The 19,344-nt window shown below is 39.4% G+C and overlaps 2 protein-coding genes across 6 annotated transcripts in view; both read right to left on the reverse strand.

Annotated features, from left to right (window-relative positions):
- LOC108678482 overlaps positions 1-18,172 on the reverse strand; it is a 44,096-nt gene extending 25,924 nt beyond the window's left edge. For 4 of the 5 annotated variants that reach the window (XM_018166926.2, XM_018166925.2, XM_018166927.2 and 1 more), the window contains exons 1-7: positions 18,028-18,172; positions 15,241-15,349; positions 13,912-14,082; positions 13,527-13,713; positions 12,262-12,376; positions 11,563-11,942; positions 7,110-7,207 (exon numbers count right to left, since the gene is read on the reverse strand). In XM_018166926.2, the coding sequence (XP_018022415.1) occupies positions 7,110-7,207; positions 11,563-11,942; positions 12,262-12,376; positions 13,527-13,713; positions 13,912-14,082; positions 15,241-15,349; positions 18,028-18,167 (1,200 nt within the window). In that variant the 5' untranslated portion in view covers positions 18,168-18,172. Of the gene's footprint in view, positions 1-2,883; positions 3,302-7,109; positions 7,208-11,562; positions 11,943-12,261; positions 12,377-13,526; positions 13,714-13,911; positions 14,083-15,240; positions 15,350-18,027 lie in introns of those variants that run through there. The other variant, XM_018166928.1, reaches the window with a different exon arrangement.
- A 371-nt stretch (positions 18,173-18,543) lies between these two features.
- Positions 18,544-19,344, reverse strand: part of LOC108678480 (uncharacterized protein PB18E9.04c-like) — a 41,110-nt gene continuing 40,309 nt past the window's right edge. Inside the window, exon 6 of the mRNA XM_047880488.1 lies at positions 18,544-18,594. Coding sequence (XP_047736444.1) covers positions 18,544-18,594 — 51 coding nt within the window. The remainder of the gene's footprint in view (positions 18,595-19,344) is intronic.

Below are 19,344 nucleotides of genomic sequence, written 5' to 3' on the forward strand. Positions count from 1 at the left end.
ATTTTTGATGGATAAAAAATTTACGTTCAAATAAATATTATAAATATTTTATTCAAGTGCAAAACATCTTGTTACGAATTATTTGGTAGGCAACGCGTGAAGCAAACTAAACTTTAGCTTATCTTAGATTTCGTCCAATAATTTTTAGTTTCACAATGTAAATTATTTCAATGAAAGGCGCGACGTAAGTATGTGTGATGAAAAAGAGTACGCCGTTGCCTCTTAAGTCAAGCATGACTTAAGCGCCGAAAAAGTTTTAAGAGATGTTGAGGTCCTACAAAGCATAGCAGTTCATCACAATTGAGGCCGACACCATCTGTATAGCTAAAGATGAAGCTCGTCTTCGTCTCCTAAACAAACTCAATGAGCGAGTCGCGTGAGCAGCCCTTGACAGGAAATGCTTATAACTTGCATTGTGCAGGTAAAAACATTACTTAACACAAGGATTTACGGCACCAATGCATGAATTACAGTAACGATCTTCAAAAACATCTGTATGTTGATTCGATTAAATTGGAATAGTATTATTCAAACATATCGCTAGCTATTCTAATTAATTATCTACCTAGAACTTAGAGAGCGTAAAAATTTCAAGCCCCAAATCGATTGCACATTTTAATAAAACATTGTTGCATTGTATACTTCAAAATAAAACAAGCTGAGTAATTCAAGACACACACGTGTAAAAACTTGTATCTGAGTACCAACATAAACAGTAAATAACGGACTACAAGTTCTTTGTGTTGGCACATCTGTTGCTTCAAAAGACGCAGGTAAACCTAACGTCGGAAAAGCCCAGGTAAACGGACGGCAGGGTTGCTGTTCTTGCGGAAACCGCACCCAACCTCACAATCTCGGGAGACCGTAAGAGAACCGGGAAGAAAATTACACGGGGCTTTCTTGCGACACTTCTAATGGAGGGCGGGTGAAAATACACGAACTTAGCCAAAAAATACGTGAGCCAATCGCCAAAAGAGTCAATCGATTATCTTAGTTCCTTAAATAGGAAATTCTAATGTGTTTAAAAGACACGATTGATCAATTTGATCAGAGAACTGGCATCATCTAAAAAAATACACATAAAAAATTATTTAGAAAGATAAGTAAAGTTTATTAAAAAAGTATTAAATAATTAATCATTAATATGCAAATCCATTTTGTAAGCATTGTGCATGATTCTTGACTCGTGGACGTGCGATAATTGTCAATAATACCTAAACTATATAATAGAACAATCATAAAGCATAATAGTTGATGGCAGTGCAGTTTAGGTCGTTTGTTAACTTTGCAAGTACAAAGCCGGACTTGATGACGTCGCATATTCTGAACAGGTTTACATGGCCAGACGGAACCCGTATAAGGTTCGACGCCGTCAGCTAGCAGTCGATTGCTGACCGATGCCCGCTTCTTACGACGCTAATGAATATTGTAATGAGGTGCTTAATGCATGCAACCCTTGACGCTTGCATGACGCGCAGGTAATTACAAGAAAATTATCTACAAAAAACGCTGTTTCAAAGACGGAATAATAGAGTGAGAAAATTTTGAAAATTGCGCGATAGAATGTGCTGAATTTTTGGACATGACAGAGGTTGCACAGCTGATCCAGAAAGTTTCAGACAAGAAATTTGGTAGAACGTAGGTAAGTTTTGGCAGGTCTTTACAAAAAATATAAACTTACTATTCTTTTCATATTAATACGCATCAAGAGAAGTCAAAAGTCGGACCCAAATTATGAAGAAGAGAAAAAAATGGTCAAGCCATTCGACTTCATGAAAGTTGATAATGTAATTACATAGCGTGCGAAAAGTAAGCAGCAAGGAGATAACGTTAGATCATTTATATAAACTCCTTTATATCAACTAAGCTGCCACCTAATCAAGGATAGTGTTGACCCTACTCTTTTCGATTGTCAGAAGGGAATATTTATAATTGAAAAAAACTATTACATAAAATATTTTCAAGCGAACGAACATGGTGCCCATGAGCTTTTCCGAATACGTGTTTTATTTCTACGACAATTCACTCGCACACAACGCTTCATTTTTAAACATGACAAACAAAAAATAAAAACAATTGCAGCCGAGACCTCGGCGCAATGACAAATTTATTCAGCGCCCCAGTATGTAATGTAGCTAGTGAAGAGTTTAAGTCTTATGAAATTCAATTCCCTTGCGAGTATTAGGACACCGCAGAGTTGCAATAACATATAACAAAATTTCTTCACAAAGAGAAATGCTTCTTTGAGATAAAAATTCTACTGATTTTCGTACTTGCATTCCATGAAGCTGCATGACTGTGGTATCCAAGATACTCAACCATAGAAACCTCGGGAGCCTAATGTTTAAATGTAAGAATAAGGGATACAAAAAGAAGCTCAAGTTTGACATTGAACGAAACGGCCGCGGGCCTTTTCTCACGACACAGCAAGAAGCTGCCGGCAGGATCTCAGAGTCAGAGCACAACGATCTGCATTTGCGATGGTCTGGTTGCCATACGAATATTGTTTAGGGTTGTAATCGCATAGTTTCGTGCACGAAAATAGACGCAAAATTAGAGATGAGTTTTTTTTTTATAAATGTAAGCGTTATGACAAATATTATCGCAGCAGTGTTGCACGAAGGAATTTAAAAATTTTTGAATTCCTTGTCCACGACTTTAAATCTGAATACTAAAAAGATTTTTGTGGTCTAGTTAAAAAATTTTCATCCAACCGCACTTAATTAATAACCAACGGTTAGATGTCAGTGAGATTTAGGCATCAGAAACAAAAATGCTTCAAAAGACACAAGATATTATTTGCAATATGTAGCAGGAAAGATGTGGGCGCAGAAGAAAGTGACCAAGAAGGGAGTGTACACTTCACTCTCTTCTGTACAGTACCTGACGCAGCTTGCAATAAGGGTGTTGTCCAGGTAAGCTGAAGAGAGCCGCATCGCTCACAAAAGCGTTCAGCAATGCTGAATCTGAGGCAATCCTTGCGAGGTGATTTTGAGCTCGATGAACATTGAACCTTCCACTTCTGCCGCGTCTCTTGGAGCACCAAACTCCTTTGAAGACCTTTAGCAGAGACGCTATCCATTCTGGGCTCAAAGTCGTCATGACACTCGCACAGCATTCGTAATGAATGTTGCGCGCACAAACTAGCACCTAGAAAGTTGTAATATCAGCCTGTGAAAAATATCAGGGCTTATGTGAGCCCAAGTGCATTTTAATTATCGTTTATAAATATATGCTAAAGTGTCCGAAATGTCTATTGTTTCTATTGTTTCATTCACGTTTAACACATGTTCCAAAAACCTGTAAACGGAAAAGTATAAAAATTTATTCAATATTTCACGGGACTCGTTAGCAATGTCTTGGTTAGAAATTAATTCCGGTTCATTTGCAGGGGCGCACGTGTGTTGGCACCAACGGCGTCAACCAGAGTGATAGTACCGAGTCCTCACTATGAATGAGGCAACAACAAGAGTAAACCGCGAGCAGTACACCGAGTACAGGGCCTATCTAGACCTCCCTCGAAGAGCCACGTTCATTCAGCGGGCACGGCAAGTGACCTTTACAACATCTCCACTGCCCACAACACTTACTTCTCGGGTATTAAGAAAGATGTGAAAATAATAATAATAGTTACTTTATTATAAATCTTTCTGTATGTCAACTTCGCTTGCATTACTCTGAGTAAGTTGCGGTAAAACCTAAAGTTATTTTTAAGAGATTGAATAAATAATTTGACAAACAGAGGAAAATTCATGTCTAAATGTGTTGACTTTTTCCAGAAATATCGAACAAAAACGGGGCATAGAAAAGCATACAGGTAACTGCCGCCATGAAACACATCTTGCATATACTGTAGCAATAACTTGATCTGTTTTACAATCCTCGCGGATTTCACGTTTCGCATCATTAGCTAGAGACTAGTGAAGAGGCTGAGGAGAAACGTCTCGCGCAAGCAGCGTGATGTTCAGGCTGAGATCGCACCGTTTCCCAACCATAAATTTTAAGTTAAAACTAAGAGACTTCAATCAACTGATTGTGCAAGATCAACTGATGAGGCTCACAAAAGAGAAACTCCGCTCACTTCTAATTTGGTGCATTGTCCAGGGCAGAAAAGCAATTTATGCGAGCAGAGGATAAGGGAAATTTGAATATCTCGTGTAACTAAACGCATTTCTTACTCAAACTCGACAAAAAAAAAATTGGCAGTTTTTAAAATCGACGGAATCGACGGCTCTTTCCACATGACTCGCCTTCGCGATGACGCGTTTATACCTACGCTAGACAAAAAATTCAAAGTTGTCAATTTCAAAGCCAGTGGAATGGGTGACAACTCCCCTCCAGAGCTCGACAAATGCTCTGTAATAATGATTTTATTTCACCAAATCGACAAAAAATTCAAATAAAGTCAGTGGAATTGATGACAACTCCCCTGCAGAGCTCTACTAATGCTCTGTAATAATGATTTTGATTCTCCAACCGGACAAAATATTCAAATTTGTCAGTTGTAAAGTCAGTAAAATGGATGACAACTCCCCTGCAGAGCTCTACTAATGCTCTGTAATAATGATTTTGATTCTCCAACTGGACAAAATATTCAAATTTGTCAGTTGTAAAGTCAGTGAAATGGATGACAACTCCCCTGCAGAGCTCGACTAATGCTTTGTAATAATGATTTTGTTTCTCCAACTCGACAATAAATTCAAATTTGTCAGTTCAGTCGGCGGAATTGAAGACTAATCCCTGCATTGCTAGACGCACGCTGTGTAGCAACGAATCACCCGCGGAGCATCACTCGACCACAAAACCGGAGCAACCTTCCACCGAAGTTAAATTCAAGGTCTTAGCTTCAAATTAGGCTTCGTTGGAACGGTTCCATTACAAGACAATCATACAAATTGAATTGTCTTCCATTTGTCCCCGCCAACAGTAAACATAATAATTTCATGGATTCACAATCATAGTTTTATCTGGCTGTTATATATTAATACAAGAATAAGAAAACGAATTTCTTTTGATGATTCCAATATGAATCCGGTTAAAAGTTTCCTGGAAATTGCGATTCGCCTTGCTGACTATACATTATTAAATCCATCCAGTGCACATGGCAAATGAAGCGATCCTGTTAAGAAATCCAGTACTTCTAAATCTGTGACGGTAATCATTTACTTATCTTACACTATTCCTCTCAGTCGATGTTTACATATTTAAAAACATTGGAAATTCATCACCAGATTGCATGTCAAGTACGAATTATCGAGTTAAATGGTAGTAACAACTTAGAAACTTTCCAATAAAACTTTTATAAAGTGAACCGGCATCAAAAATTATTTCAGCAGTTGTGTTCTACGAATACATTAAATTGTTGATTTCATTGACACTCGTCCATCACGAACGAATTGTGGGATCAGATGCGAGCTCTTCAAAGCACAATCCACATCTACTCCTCACGGCGTTCTGGCCACGACTGACTCGAAAGACGGGCGGCGTCCGCGGCGAGACGAGCTAACCAATTGTGACTGAGGATCCTAGAGTACGATGTATCCTAAAGATTTATTCATCAAGCTAAGCAATTATGTTCACAATTGAGGTAATGAGACAAATTAATTTTAGAGAAAATCATAGAACTTAATTACTTTTTTCAATAAAAGTGAGCAAAGGTGGACTTAGATAATAGGTAATATTGAACATCTATTGACGAGAGATGCAATCGATGGCTGCGGGCATAAAGCCGTTGAAGCGCTAGACTTGTGCCGCGGGGCAAAATACTACCGCTTCAACACCTGTGACGTGAGAAGAAACGAGCCATCGCGATTATCAGGAAGCTTCTCACCAGCCACATATAAAAAGCACCCGAACTCTTCACTTCAAGCCACTTAAAGATGTCTCTTTGTCGTCAGTAAGATGGCTGTAATAACCGCTGCAGGGGCTACGAATAGATTGTGCACATAAGGCGCGCCTTCTAATGAAGGTGCTACGGACGTATTCTCATGCAAACGTAATGCTACGTATTCTCATGCAAACGTAATGCTACGTATTCTCATGCAAATATTGTAGTTGGGATGTTATTCACGGAAATTCAAACTAAGTGTTTTACGATCAGTATGGCGATGAAATGTCTAAACGTTTATATACAACATTGCACTTTCCACATTTGCTCTAGGCTCTAGTTTGTTAAATGCAGTTAATTTAACGCAAACTCAAACGCAGATATATAATATTTTTCAACTAAATTTAGAGAGAAACGGAGGGCTTTCTTTCACTACAGGTGCCTAATTCATGTGAACTTGGCGGCCGGAAAAGAGATTTCTGGCATTAGAAGACACCGATAACGAAACATCCGTTCAAGTTGTGATGGAAATAATGATACCGCAGGTTTGAGGCTCCGCTATGAAATCATCCCAAACCAAAATGTTGATTATTTTACCGCATGAATTAAAATTTTCGCTTTCCACGAACGTAACCAACTCAGGCAACCACATGTACAAACTTTTCACACAAGAAAAGAAGAAGCTAGCCAGGATTTACAACTAACATACAAAACGTTCAAAATAGCTCTGACGCTAACGCGCAGCAATGAACACCTAACAGTTGTGAACTCGATCGAGACGTAAACATTCAAATGCCGTGACATCATTGCGCGTCCTGCCCACACGTTATGACGTCAACTTACGCTCCCCGAGACCTGAAGCTACAAAAAAATCTTAGTTACGTTGCTACAGCTTCATGCTGTAAGGCTAGGTTGGTGCATGGTTGAACTCGTTCGTGTAAGGTTTCATGTCGTTCATCACAACCTGGTACTTATAAATGTTCACAAGAGGCGTCACGACGATCAAGAAAACAGTTCGCAATGGCATATGGGTGATATGGCGTGATTCAAAGTTTCACGTCCGAGTGTGAGAAAATACCCCAGGGTGAGGCAATTTATCGTTTACACTCACTTGATTTGCTAAAAATAAAAATTTAGAAGAAAATAATAACGTACGTACCAGAAGAATTGAATTATTGAAGGAAGTGCGGAATGAAAAGTTTTACTATTCCCAAATACTGAGCAAATTGTTTTCGCAAGCCACAGCTGCTTTGAGGATACCAGTGAACATAGCGTGTCCCACCTTTAGGAAGCTTTCAATCTCCAGTGACGAGACATTGGATCGGTCTGAGGAGTCGGACGCAGGGGGAGGAAAGCCGTCCGGGCTTGCAGGTTCTTTCCCTGTAATGACAGAGAAGAAAACGTCAGCGCTTCAAGCGTATACTCTATTAAATCGTGCAGAAGAAAACGTCAGCGCTTCAAGCGTAGACTCTATTAAGTCGTCCGCAAGAAAACCAGAACGCTGCTAGCGGAGGTTACAATTTCAGGCAGTAGGCGTATAGGAGGTTGAAATGGATAAATGATCACAATCAGCTTAGCCATTTTCGCTCTGGCCACTGTAGATAAAGGTTCGAATAATCCAAATTAGTAACAAATAAATTGGTTACATAATATAATAAATCATAACGTTTATTTAGACACTGCATATCATCACGATTAAATTAATTTGTCACTTCCTTTCAGGAATTAAATCATCAGAAACTTCATCTTACTTTCATTTTCTAGGATTATAATTCTGATTTCAAAAATATTAAAAAGTTAAAGCGCCAAAATCAAATGCAATGTAAATAATAATAAATGTAAAGTGAGGTGGGTGCAATTATGTGCATCACGCTAAGCAAGCTACAAAAAAATATCTCATTCCTAATTAATTCAAGATTCTCATATTTATCACAAATGAATTCAGAATCTCTGCACAATATTCGCTCGTGGATCCAAGTATCAGTGACCAAAAATTGAATGGAGTTTAGGTAGTTTTGTTGAAAATTGTGCATGTTGTGAAAACCGAATTCATTCCAAGTTCACGAAGCTTCATAAATTAATGTAAAAATAATGAACAGTGAAGAGATTGTAACTGTAAGTGTGTGTGATATGCAAAGTTGAGGTTAGATTAGACATTAGAGGAAGATATAGGGAAGGGTTTCATTGGACTCCGCTAATAAAATGTGGGTTTCTTATGATCATTGAGGTAAAAAATCAAGATTAATGATCAAGCGACCGACCCTTCGTAGGGCGGAAAGCCTTAATAACAAAGCGTTTATTTACAAGGCATTAATACGTAGCACAACTAATTCTTATAGGTGAAACGCTTGTGATGACAGCTTTAGCGTGGTTTGTTGGCTATCGTTATGCAAAAACTCATTAAAACTTTTTAATAAACATGAAGGCATACTATGGCGGTGCGAATATAACTTTAATTGCTCCGTGAAATGTAGAGTATTTTGGGTGCACGCTAGATCATATTGCGTGCCACACTGTGCATGTGAGTAGTAGCAAGAGGCCGCTGTGAGGCAAACCGTTATATTTACTATCAGAGTTGAGAGATGAGTTCTTTTGATCTGTTGAGCAGATGCCTTTGAAGTTATCGGATTGCCGATGTTCACGTTTCTGTTGCAAAAGTCTGTGACGCTCCAATAACTCGGTCTTAAAGTCCACAATGAGGTTCTTGGCATCACACGAAGGACACAATTTGTCAGATATGACTGCCATTTGGCCATCTCCAATTCTCGCTGAGGGCGATAAAAAGTCACGCTTCAATACGCCGTTTGCTTGAATTTCACTGGAGGCGGATGGGTTTCTAAGTTCGGTTGATTTACCAATTTTGTATACTTTACCTTTTATGACTTTTTTGAAACTAAAGTTATAGTTCCTCGCAAACTCTACATTTTCTTCGTTGGAAAAATTGCCTCCATCGGTACTAGGAGACGTCGAAAACAGATTGCCAGTCGCTATCTCATTCCGTATGTTACGCTGCCGAGTTTTCAAGTCCAAATGACCACGGTTGGTAGAATCGCTATGTCGTAATTGCACGGGCTTCACACTAACAGTATTCGGAACTGAGTTTGTGGATCCAGTAGTGCTCTCTGCAAACTCATCACAACAGGAAGAGAGAGTACAGTTCTTGGGCGAAAGCACACTGCAGAGCGGACTACGCAGAAGTGTACCTGCGTCGTAAGCCAGAGAACTGTTGAATGACAGACTCTTGAGAAAGTTCCGAGGAGGAGTTAACGGGGCAAGTGGTAGACTGGAAAAATCGTAGCTGTAACTTCTTCCTCTTGAGTCGTTATCAGAGAAATTCGATGGATCAGGAGCCCTAAAATATGAAGGTGGTCTACATTTTGTGGGCGTGATGTTTGCGTTCCAGTTGCTGGTAGGCGGCGCCACATCAAGACTTCTTGGGGAATCGAATACCCCAGCTGAGATTTTATCATAATTCTGAAGGATCTCTTCGAAGCGCAGGCTGAGTGGAGATTCTCTAAAACTACAGTAGACGTTGTGGCACGGCTCCTGGAAGTCAACTGGAGGTTGGATCTGTTTGGCGAGGTTGTTAGTAAGAGAATTAACATACCCTGCTGAGAGTAGGGGTTTTTCATCCATGTTTTTGATGTCATAATTGGGGTAAACACGAGGTGAAGGCGCCCGGAAACCCACGACAAAATTATTTTTCGATGGTTTTGGCGGCAGAGGCGGCTTATATTTTCTGAACATTGATTCACACTTTTTTACATTGCAGTTACAATTACCGTCGTTTTTCTTGGTTCTTCTGTTTTTCTTCCTTCCTTCGGTCCCCGACGCTCGCTTCTTCTCGCTGAAACGTCGTGGTTCTTGGCTAGCGTTGGGAAGATGACGCCGAATTGCATTCTTTGGAGGCGTCTCGAAGTAATTATTGCTCACATTTATATTGTTATATTGTCCAGCTTTCAGCTCTTCTAAAGGGTTTCTAGAGGCTTCGGGCTTATCATGGAAATTGAAACGTGAATCAAAGGAGCTTTTTAAGTGAGCTCTAGATGAGGAAGAGTTTATGTTCAAATTTTCAGATGCATTTGCATTCACCATTTTTTCTGAATCTAATAAGTGTCTTTGAACGAAGAAACCCTTTGATAGAGATTCAAGATTCTTACTATGTCTACGTTGCTCGGTAGAATGATTGTCCGTTGGAATCTCTTCGTGAACATCATTACCATTCGCTCGGTCATCTGGATCGTAGCACGGATTGTTGTAGACGCGGAAAGCGTCTAGGTTTTCGTCTAGTTCTGGGCCGGCAAAAAAATGTCGAATTGTATGATTTTCACTTTTGTAACCAATCTTATTCTGCAGTTCACTGTTGCGACGGTTCTCAACATGGGCGCCAACATGCTCTTGTTGCTTTGAATCTAAATTCATCTCAGTAGAATATCGTCCTAACGATTCTTGTACGGAATGACTCCTAGAGCGGCCTGGTCGAGATTTGCTTTGGTTAACAGTTGGGTCGTCCACAGATTCGACTATGAGCTTGTCTACTCTAAAGCTCACCCGAGGGCTGCTTCTAGGGGGTTGCCAGTCGAATCTATTACTGCACTGAGCTGCCTGCAGATCTCTTTCGTGTCCCTGAAAATTTTCAGAATCGTCGATGCGAGCTTCATAACGTATCTTGTCTGTGATGTTTTCAAAAGAAACTGAATTAAAATTATGTTTTTCATCGTTGCTCGGAAAATTGCAGCTATTGTCTTTTAATTTCTTAGCATTCTTCTTGAGACTACTCTTTCTTGAACCACGAATTCCAGTCGAATCTTTCGGAATTTCGCTGTTGAAGATCTGTTGATTCGTTAAAACGCCATTTGAGGTTTCGTTCTTCCTCTTAGATGTGCTCGTGAAATCAAATTCTTCATCGTGAAAAGGAACATGGATGACAACCAACCCATTCTCCTTTTGTAATTCAGAGAGTGTGGAACGACTCCTCACTAAATTTATGTCTCCTACCGGAGGCAGGTTAGGGGCAGTGGAAGAACCACGAAAATTATCTGGTACAAACGCTCCATCAGGAAAAAGCGAATGGTCTGGGGTCGATCGAAAAGAATTGGGAGGAACAGTTTGCATTACCAGGGACTGTTCGTTGTTGACATACTGCACTGAGTCACGTTGATGTGAATGACGAGTGAAATTAGCCGGTAATGATGCAAACTTATTAGGAGCAGCAACAACTTCAAAAGAGAGAAGCGTAGGACGAAAAAGAGGAGAAACGGATTTAATGGGATCAAAGGATGTTGCTTTAGAGTTCGTGTGCCTCGGGAAAGTGTAGTAAGTGTTTTCCAACGACGTGGTCGGAGCTGATGGCAGGGTATGAAAGTCCGTAATGAGCGGGCGTGTCGTGATGACTGAATCATTGAGTTGTCCTGGGTAGTTATTGTGAGCAGAGGGTAAGGAGAGAGGTTGTGTCGCACCGCAAGGTACAGCGGGCAAAGCTCGGAACGGCGCTTCGAGCGCTGAAAGTTAAACAACATGTCTCGGTTAAAATAAATGTTGCACGTAGAGATCTCCAATGACTGGAAAGGAAAATTAAATATTACATATAGTTATTTCAAGAAGTCAGGATTTGGCGATGCACAAAAGATATTGGCTAAGACGTCCACTGAAACATTACACCCTTTTTCGTTATTTGATGAGGACATCATAACATGCGGTAAAAATGGTTAACAGACGAATATTAAAACACTCACCATACTGCATCATGGACTGCGTCATCTGCTGCTGATGTATGCCCATCATCATGCCTCCCATGCCGTAGTTGCTCATTCCATTGTACCCGTGGCCAATCATGGGTGCGTTGTTAAGTCCACCAATGCTGCCCATGTTGTTCAAGCTTATACCGGGCGACATGTTGATGCCCATGTGGGCCATACCCATGCCAGGGACCGCACCCGGCATGTGACCAGCAATGGCCTGCTTGGACCAAGATGGCGCTGGGACGATCATTGACGAAATCATTTCTTCGTTGAGGGAGGACTCTGATGGCGGTGGAGGACACACTAGAGACTCGATGATCTCGTCTGTCGTCTTCATGAGGGACGCTAGGTCTGGCGGCTCCGTCCTCGACGACCTGAAGAGCGAGGAGAACCTTTCACCAACCACACAACACCAAAATCTAGTACCAATTTTAGAAAATTAACACAGGTATTTGTAGTTTATTACTTAACGCAAGTATTATTTATTAAAAATTTTATTTGGAAATAATACATAAAAGTTGGTAAACTCTAGCAAAATTTAGGTCTCAGCCCGCGTTTAGCAACAAACCTGCTTTTCTAGACTCCAGCTTCTCTTTGCTTTACTGCAATTATGAAAAGGCAACTTGTAACATTTTCTGATTAAAAGATAATTTATAAATTTAGTTATACCATTATACTTATTGATTCACCCACCTCATCATGAGGCAGAGCGCAAGCTCTTCTTGCAGGACGCTTTCAATGTACATCATGTCCAGGTCACTCACGATCGCCCCGTTGATAACCATGATCTCGTCACTCTTGATGATGCCTGCAACGCAGATCACGTTTCGAAAAGTAAGAATATTTGAAATTTAAGAGTATAAGTATAAGAGCTAAGAGTGTGTGAAACATAAATTAAGCTTGGAATATGTTATCATTGTGGGCACAGAGCAAACAACAGATTTTGCACAGCGCAAACAAACTTATTTTGAAACTCGGGCATTTGCGACGCTTAAAAAGGTAGAAGTTTTTTGGAATTTTTTAAAACTTTCAAGTTAAGAGATCAATCGATGAATGTTAATTGAAGGAAATTGCACTTTTTCTGTTAAATTTTTATGAGATGCACAAAATAAAAAAAATCGTCTGGGCTTCCCCACATTAGGATACAATTTATCGCTGCATGTAAACGTTATTCGACTTGACCGCAGAGCAACAATTCAGTGGAAGGATTCAGACCGAAATAATTTTTGCCATATATTGGGCGGAAGCAGCAAACTGTAACGTTAGCAACATAACTCGATGAGAAAAATAGTTGAAGAAGTCCATAAATTTAAACTTGACCTCACGCGAGTCGACAGAAAAAGTAAGCTATGGCGGAAATTAACTTTCGCTCAGTGACCTCTATAAATGAGAACTATGGGTAACTTTGGCTAGTGAGTTGCTAAGGAAAATCAAAGTTTGAGGAACTTCGGCAATCAAGATCTAAACTGAAGAGAGTAATACGACAAATAGCCCAGCATGCGCGCACCTTTGAAAAACCAGCCTGAGGTATTGAATTCGAAAGTTATGGATACTAACGTCAGCTACGGAAAATTTGCTGACGGAGTTGCCAATTAATTTGGTAATTTACAGCGCATTCAAAATACCAACCTTCGATAACTATTCTTGACATACAATTGAGTATTTCACAGCAACCATATTATTAGCTAAATGGTCTCCATTAAAGGTAACCAAGTAAATAATTCAGTTAAAGGAAGTCTCAATGAAAATTTTCTTAGGTGATTTTCAACCATGACCAAATGAATGAATAATTGATTAAGGTGATTTTCAGCCATGAATGAGGAACCAAATAGCATTTTGAAAGACGCAGGATCGTTTCATTTCTTTAAAATTACCTGTGCTATATAGAGGTAAGCTAATTAGCTACAGTAAGACTTAAGTAACAGATTTTCCTATGTAAAGTGTCATCATTCACTGACCGTTCTGCATGGCAGTACTTCGGTCCTCAACACGTGAGATGTAGCAGCATAGTTCGTCCTGACGCTCACTGTTCTCGATAAGTTCAGCCTCGACACTGAAGCCCCACATGTGCTCTAGGCTCGAGCGCGATAACTCAACCTGGTACAAGATCTTAGCGCAGATCTCCACCACTTCATGAGTAGCCAGCTGTAGACATGAAGAAATAATAAAATCCAGGAGATAAAACGTCGAGCATTATTTTCGAAAGAATCACTACGCAGATTTCGATCAGGGCCATCTGGGACAACAGGAAAACCCGGATAGCTTTCATGATGCATCAATAAATATAAGTGAAGTGTTATAAAAAAATTAAGTCCTCAAAATGAATTTAAAAATACGGCTCACGTAGTTCTCTATAAGATCGGTGCGGTGAGGCACGAAGTAATTCGTCTCCTCGAGCTCGCGCCTCTTCTTGACCCTGACGAAATGCTCGAGAGGATTGAGGCCGCGGCCACTGGAGGCGGCGACCAGGAATTCTTCTACGGTCATCGCTTCCCGCAGAGTGATGTTGGCTATCTGCCGCAGAGAAACGTTAAACCACATTAATAGTTTAAACTTGAAATACTTTGGTGTGTGTGGCCTGGTTGAAGTTGTTCTATGATAGTGAATTTCATTTAGCTTCTTGGAAACACGACTTGGAGTGACTGCTTTTGATCTGATCTAAATGAGAATTTAGGTTGAACAGCCGAAGATCATCAAAAAATCTTTTAAATCAAGGCTCGAATAGTTTGAATCCTGCTTCAATTAAAGGCTACTGAATTCCTGCGATGCCAAACTCGTTCAAAACATCAATCTATCATCCAGGAAGTCTAATCACGCAGTAACTGTTATCAAAAACCTCGAAAACCTCAGGTGTGTTTTTCGACTTGCTACTCAGCGACGACCATTAGCTGCCTTCCCCTATATTCCTTCGAAAACACTCATCCAACCCGCGAAATAAATTAACTGCGCAAAAATGCAATCAACATGGCTCAGTGGGGCTGTCATGGCGAAATCTTGGATCAAAGGTGGTGAGGGTTTCGTAATGAAGCATATTATGGAGCGAGGTCTGACTGCCATACTAATGAGTGAGCTTCTTCATAGAGTATATCCGAATGAAGAGCAGTTCGCATACTAATAAGTTCACGTCCTAATGAAGATGTCAGAAAATGCGACTTTGGGATTCTCAATGGGTAAAAAAAATTCTCAAAAATGTTCAAATTATTTCCCTTCGACCAGATGGGACCAACAGAATTATTTCATCGCACCAGAAACTCGAAGTGAAAATAATGCTGGAATCTAAGGCGGAAGTAAAAAAATAAGTATGGGCTGTCTGATAAAATTGCAAATAGATGCAGCACAATAGGAATTAAAAGAAGTTAAATCCGAAAACGAGAAGAGAATGAGAAGTAAGCAGAGATTAGAAACGCACTTTTAAATTTACTCGTATACTATTTAACTCAGGGCAAATGCAGACCATAAAATATTGCAGGAGAAAGTAATCTTAACAATCAATGTTTGATTTCTTGAAATGCGACCGTCAATCTTGTGCTGACAAAAATAATTTGCGAAAACTTTGCTCAAAAAAGTATCGAAACCGAAATACTCAGACTAAATCGGGCTAAAACGACCTTGGATCACGTAAAGGCTAGTCTTCGTTGAAGTTATCAGTCACACGCAAAAGTTTACACTTACTTGATTGTCAGGGAGGGAGACTTTATAAACTTTGTCAGGCTCCATGCTCTGCTGGAGTTGCAGCGACCTGCGCGACGACACGCTGTTGCTGCGAGACAGCATCGGCGCTCTGTCAAGTTTAGTTATACTGATATTATTTTCAAAATCTCTGGATTTAACACTATGATAAATAAATTGAGTTGATATGTATCCGAGGATCAGACAGCGACACAAAGACTTTCGATACTGCTAATAAAAATAAGTAACGATGGAAAATATGCGAATATTTTTTCGAAAATTGTCCAAAAAAGTACTAATTCTTTCCTTAAAAAAATATTATTACTCAAATTTTCAATTCTTAGACATAAATGAATCGTTCAAATCGAACATTAAACACAGGAAAGGCAAAAAAATGAAGATTATTGATAATAAATGACCAACTACGAACGCCACTTCAGTAAAACAATTTAATAAAAAGAAACCTCGAATTTATGAGCTCACAGGCCCGCTTTGTCCAAATCAATTCGTGTGGCTGCGGACGTTCAGTTTTTCCGACTCTAAACGCCAAAACTTTCGCAATAAAAACAAAAGCTTAATGGAATAAGTTGTAGTAAGGAAAAACGACCGAATGGAAAACGATGTCTGCATGAAGGCATTTAACATGAAAGATGCAGGTGAATTTTAAGCAGCACTGAACATCGTCGTACCACACCAGTCGAAACGGGCAAATTACTTAAAGTAAAAATTAATATGAAAATGTTGATATTTATTTCAAATGTCTAAATTAAAGCTTGCAGAAGCTTCTCGGTAGTAAAACTGTAAAGACCAGAAAAGCTGGAGTAGAATCCCCTTCATCACAAAACCATCGCAGTTAAATGGTAGAGGTGACTCCGTAGATTGATTTCACTGCCCATTTTTATTCAAATAACGATCAGCCGAATTATACATTTGGGGCGATGCAGTATTCAGAAAAATATTTTGGAAAATAATGCATGTAATATAATTCCGAACAACGTTTGGGCGGTTAACCTTATTCGGAATATTTTTTATACATTATTGCGCTTATACAGAGGAACCATGTTAAAAAAATATCTACCAAGATCATGTAACTGTATATAACATCATGGCGCACTAGATCCAAATAGGGAGCACAAACTCAGCACATAGTCTTGAACGTGCAAGAAGATTTCCTATTGAACGGATACGTTTTATTTGGTTCTAAGTGAAGCGAGATCATTTTTCTCCATTAAGGATGGTGTAGGCCATGAAAGAAAATAATGAGCCGAGGAAGTTCACTTAGGGATGTTTTAAGTCCAGCTAACAGAATGTTCCTCTTCATTTGTTAGTCCATAAAAACGATCACAAGTATAAGAAAGCTCGCCCAACTTCTACGAGAATCCGATCACCGGAATAAGGAAAAGAGCCAAAGTGAATCGCTGGAGTTTAGGTCAGGAAAATTTCAGTGAACTTCGGATATTCAGGAAAATCATGGAAGTTTCTCAAAAAAAATAGCGGAAAACAATTTTATTCAATATTTTAGCCCGGAAGAGAATATTTTTGAAAGATAGCCAAGTTTAGTCATGGCCACTGAGAGTGGAAAAAGGTGCAGGAGAGACAGAGTGCAACACTCGAATATTTTCGTGCAATTATACAACTTTTTATAAAAACATAAAGCCGGTAAGGATGTTCAAATTTTTATGCATGCGTACGTTTACGATGAAATCGTACAGAATGGCATGAGAATGGTTTTTGGCTCCGGGTAGACAAATGATTTTTTAATGCACAAAGGGAAGAAAAAACTTTATAGTAATTCGAATGAAGAAAGTAATTGTATGGAAAAAGTCACAAACACAAGAGCTAAGTTAGCTGCTGCATTTGACTTATGAATTCCCTGCAATATTACACAGGAAAATCTCTGGCATCTTGAATACGATATCAGAAAACGAGTCACAAAAATAAAGATTCCCTAGTAATCTCGGTGAAGTAAAAACATTAAAAAATACTTTGTTCATACTCTCTTCTTATAAAAATAAATAATTTTCAATGATCAAGGTTCACGTTTCCCCATATTATAGTGCGCACACCCCACGATGTTCTGATAGCTAAGATCTGGGACCCTACTTTCAAAACTCGCTAAGTGAACATAAGTACTTACGCTCTATTTTCTTGTCTATGATTGGTGGATTTTGCTTGCGTGGCCGTCAATGATTGGCTGATGGACTTACGATCTCTTAACTTTTTTGAAAGTATAGCCCCTGTAACTAAGACCTGGACAACGTTGTAAAGGATAGAAATAGTTGGGTATTTTAATGTTATGCGAGGCGATAATTTTTGTTCCAAAATGGTTTATTATTTTGAATTTGTCATTTTAGTTTAGAGTTTACGGATGGCTATAAGTGCGGAAGGAGAAGGTGATAAGATTATTCTGTTGTGGAAAGCCGGAGCGGAGGTATGTGCTGCGTTAGGATGTGGACATGTGAATATATACGTGAATAGATTGATGTGAACAAATTGTGTAAATATTTAGGTTATATATGTATGAATACTTTAATGTTTAGGTAACTATTATTTATCTCTTTTATTTGTTTCTTTTGTAGGAAAGCCTCAAATCTCAGAGTCAAGAGTTAGTCTCGAAAGCCATGCATCCAAGATGAAGTGTTAAAGTGTTAATGTGCCGAGGTCATTCTTTATTATTTATTGTTTTCATTTAAAGTGTTAATAAAGTGTTTTAATAAGTACTCGTTAATATCCAGAACCTATACAATCCTGTAGGCTAGTTGGGTGTTCTGAGAGCCCCAACAACGTTACCTCCTTTTGGTGGCACCGCGGCCGGCGAGGAGGTTGTTGAGCAGCGACGGGCTGCGGGCGCAGATGTACGCATGGAAGCTGCTCACTGTGAACACTCCCAGCCGGCTCAACGTGCCCTTTGTGCTCCGGGACACGTGCATCAGCAGGCCCTGACACGTTAATATATTTATCATATTATATTATATATAAATTATATTATATTCGTGATCATTACGCATGGATAAATTTAATATTAACCCTCTCTCTAGCCGGCTCAACGTGCCCTTTGTGCTCCGGGACACGTGCATCAGCAGGCCCTGACACGTTAATATATTTATCATATTATATTATATATAAATTATATTATATTCGTGATCATTACGCATGGAAATTTAATATTAACCCTCTCTCTAGCCGGCTCAACGTGCCCTTTGTGCTCCGGGACACGTGCATCAGCAGGCCCTGACACGTTAATATATTTATCATATTATATTATATATAAATTCCCATGGATAAATTTAATATTAACCCTCCTCTCTAGCTGGTCAACGTGCCCTTTGTGCTCCGGGACACGTGCATCAGCAGGCCCTGACACGTTAATATATTATATCATTATTATATTATATATAAATTATATTCGTGATCATTACGCATGGATAAATTTAATATTAACCCTCTCTCTAGCCGGCTCAACGTGCCCTTTGTACTCCGGGACACGTGCATCAGCAGGCCCTGATGCGCTATGGGTGGAAAGTATACATGAATGACTTAAATTATAATTTTGACGACTAATTCATGAATGATATCGTTCGAATTTCATGCATTTTTAAACAGCAAGTTTCTTAGCATGTTTAAAACATGGACTACTGCTGACCCAAAACAATTTTGTACATCCTCGTTCCACAAACGCAATGAATTGATTAAAACCCAAATTCGCCGGCTGAGAAGCAATCACCGCTGAGCTCGACGTCTGCCGTTCTATTCCTCTAATTTCGCTAGGGCCGCTGACGACCTGAAAACGAATCATGCAAATTGAGCGATCCTGAAGATTACTGCAATTGAGTGGCGGACCGATCAAGGAAATTGGCTGTTCGAAAATTTATTTAAATTACGATTGTAAGAAACGCAGTGCCCAGTTTCATTTCGAGATTGTTTACCAGGCAAGTCAATTTTAAAGCTGAAAGAATATCATCTATGACAATAGAAGTCTGTTGAGAAAAAGAGTACGCTATTTGAACGCAAACGGTAAAGTAATTCGGAGTAAACATATTTAAATCAGGAGTTTTGTGATGGTATCAATGTTGTAGAAGTTATTGAATTTTAATGTATCGACCGCAT

The sequence above is a fragment of the Hyalella azteca genome, unplaced genomic scaffold (assembly GCF_000764305.2).
Source record: "Hyalella azteca isolate HAZT.00-mixed unplaced genomic scaffold, Hazt_2.0.2 contig642, whole genome shotgun sequence".
In the NCBI taxonomy this organism is placed as follows: domain Eukaryota; kingdom Metazoa; phylum Arthropoda; class Malacostraca; order Amphipoda; family Hyalellidae; genus Hyalella; species Hyalella azteca.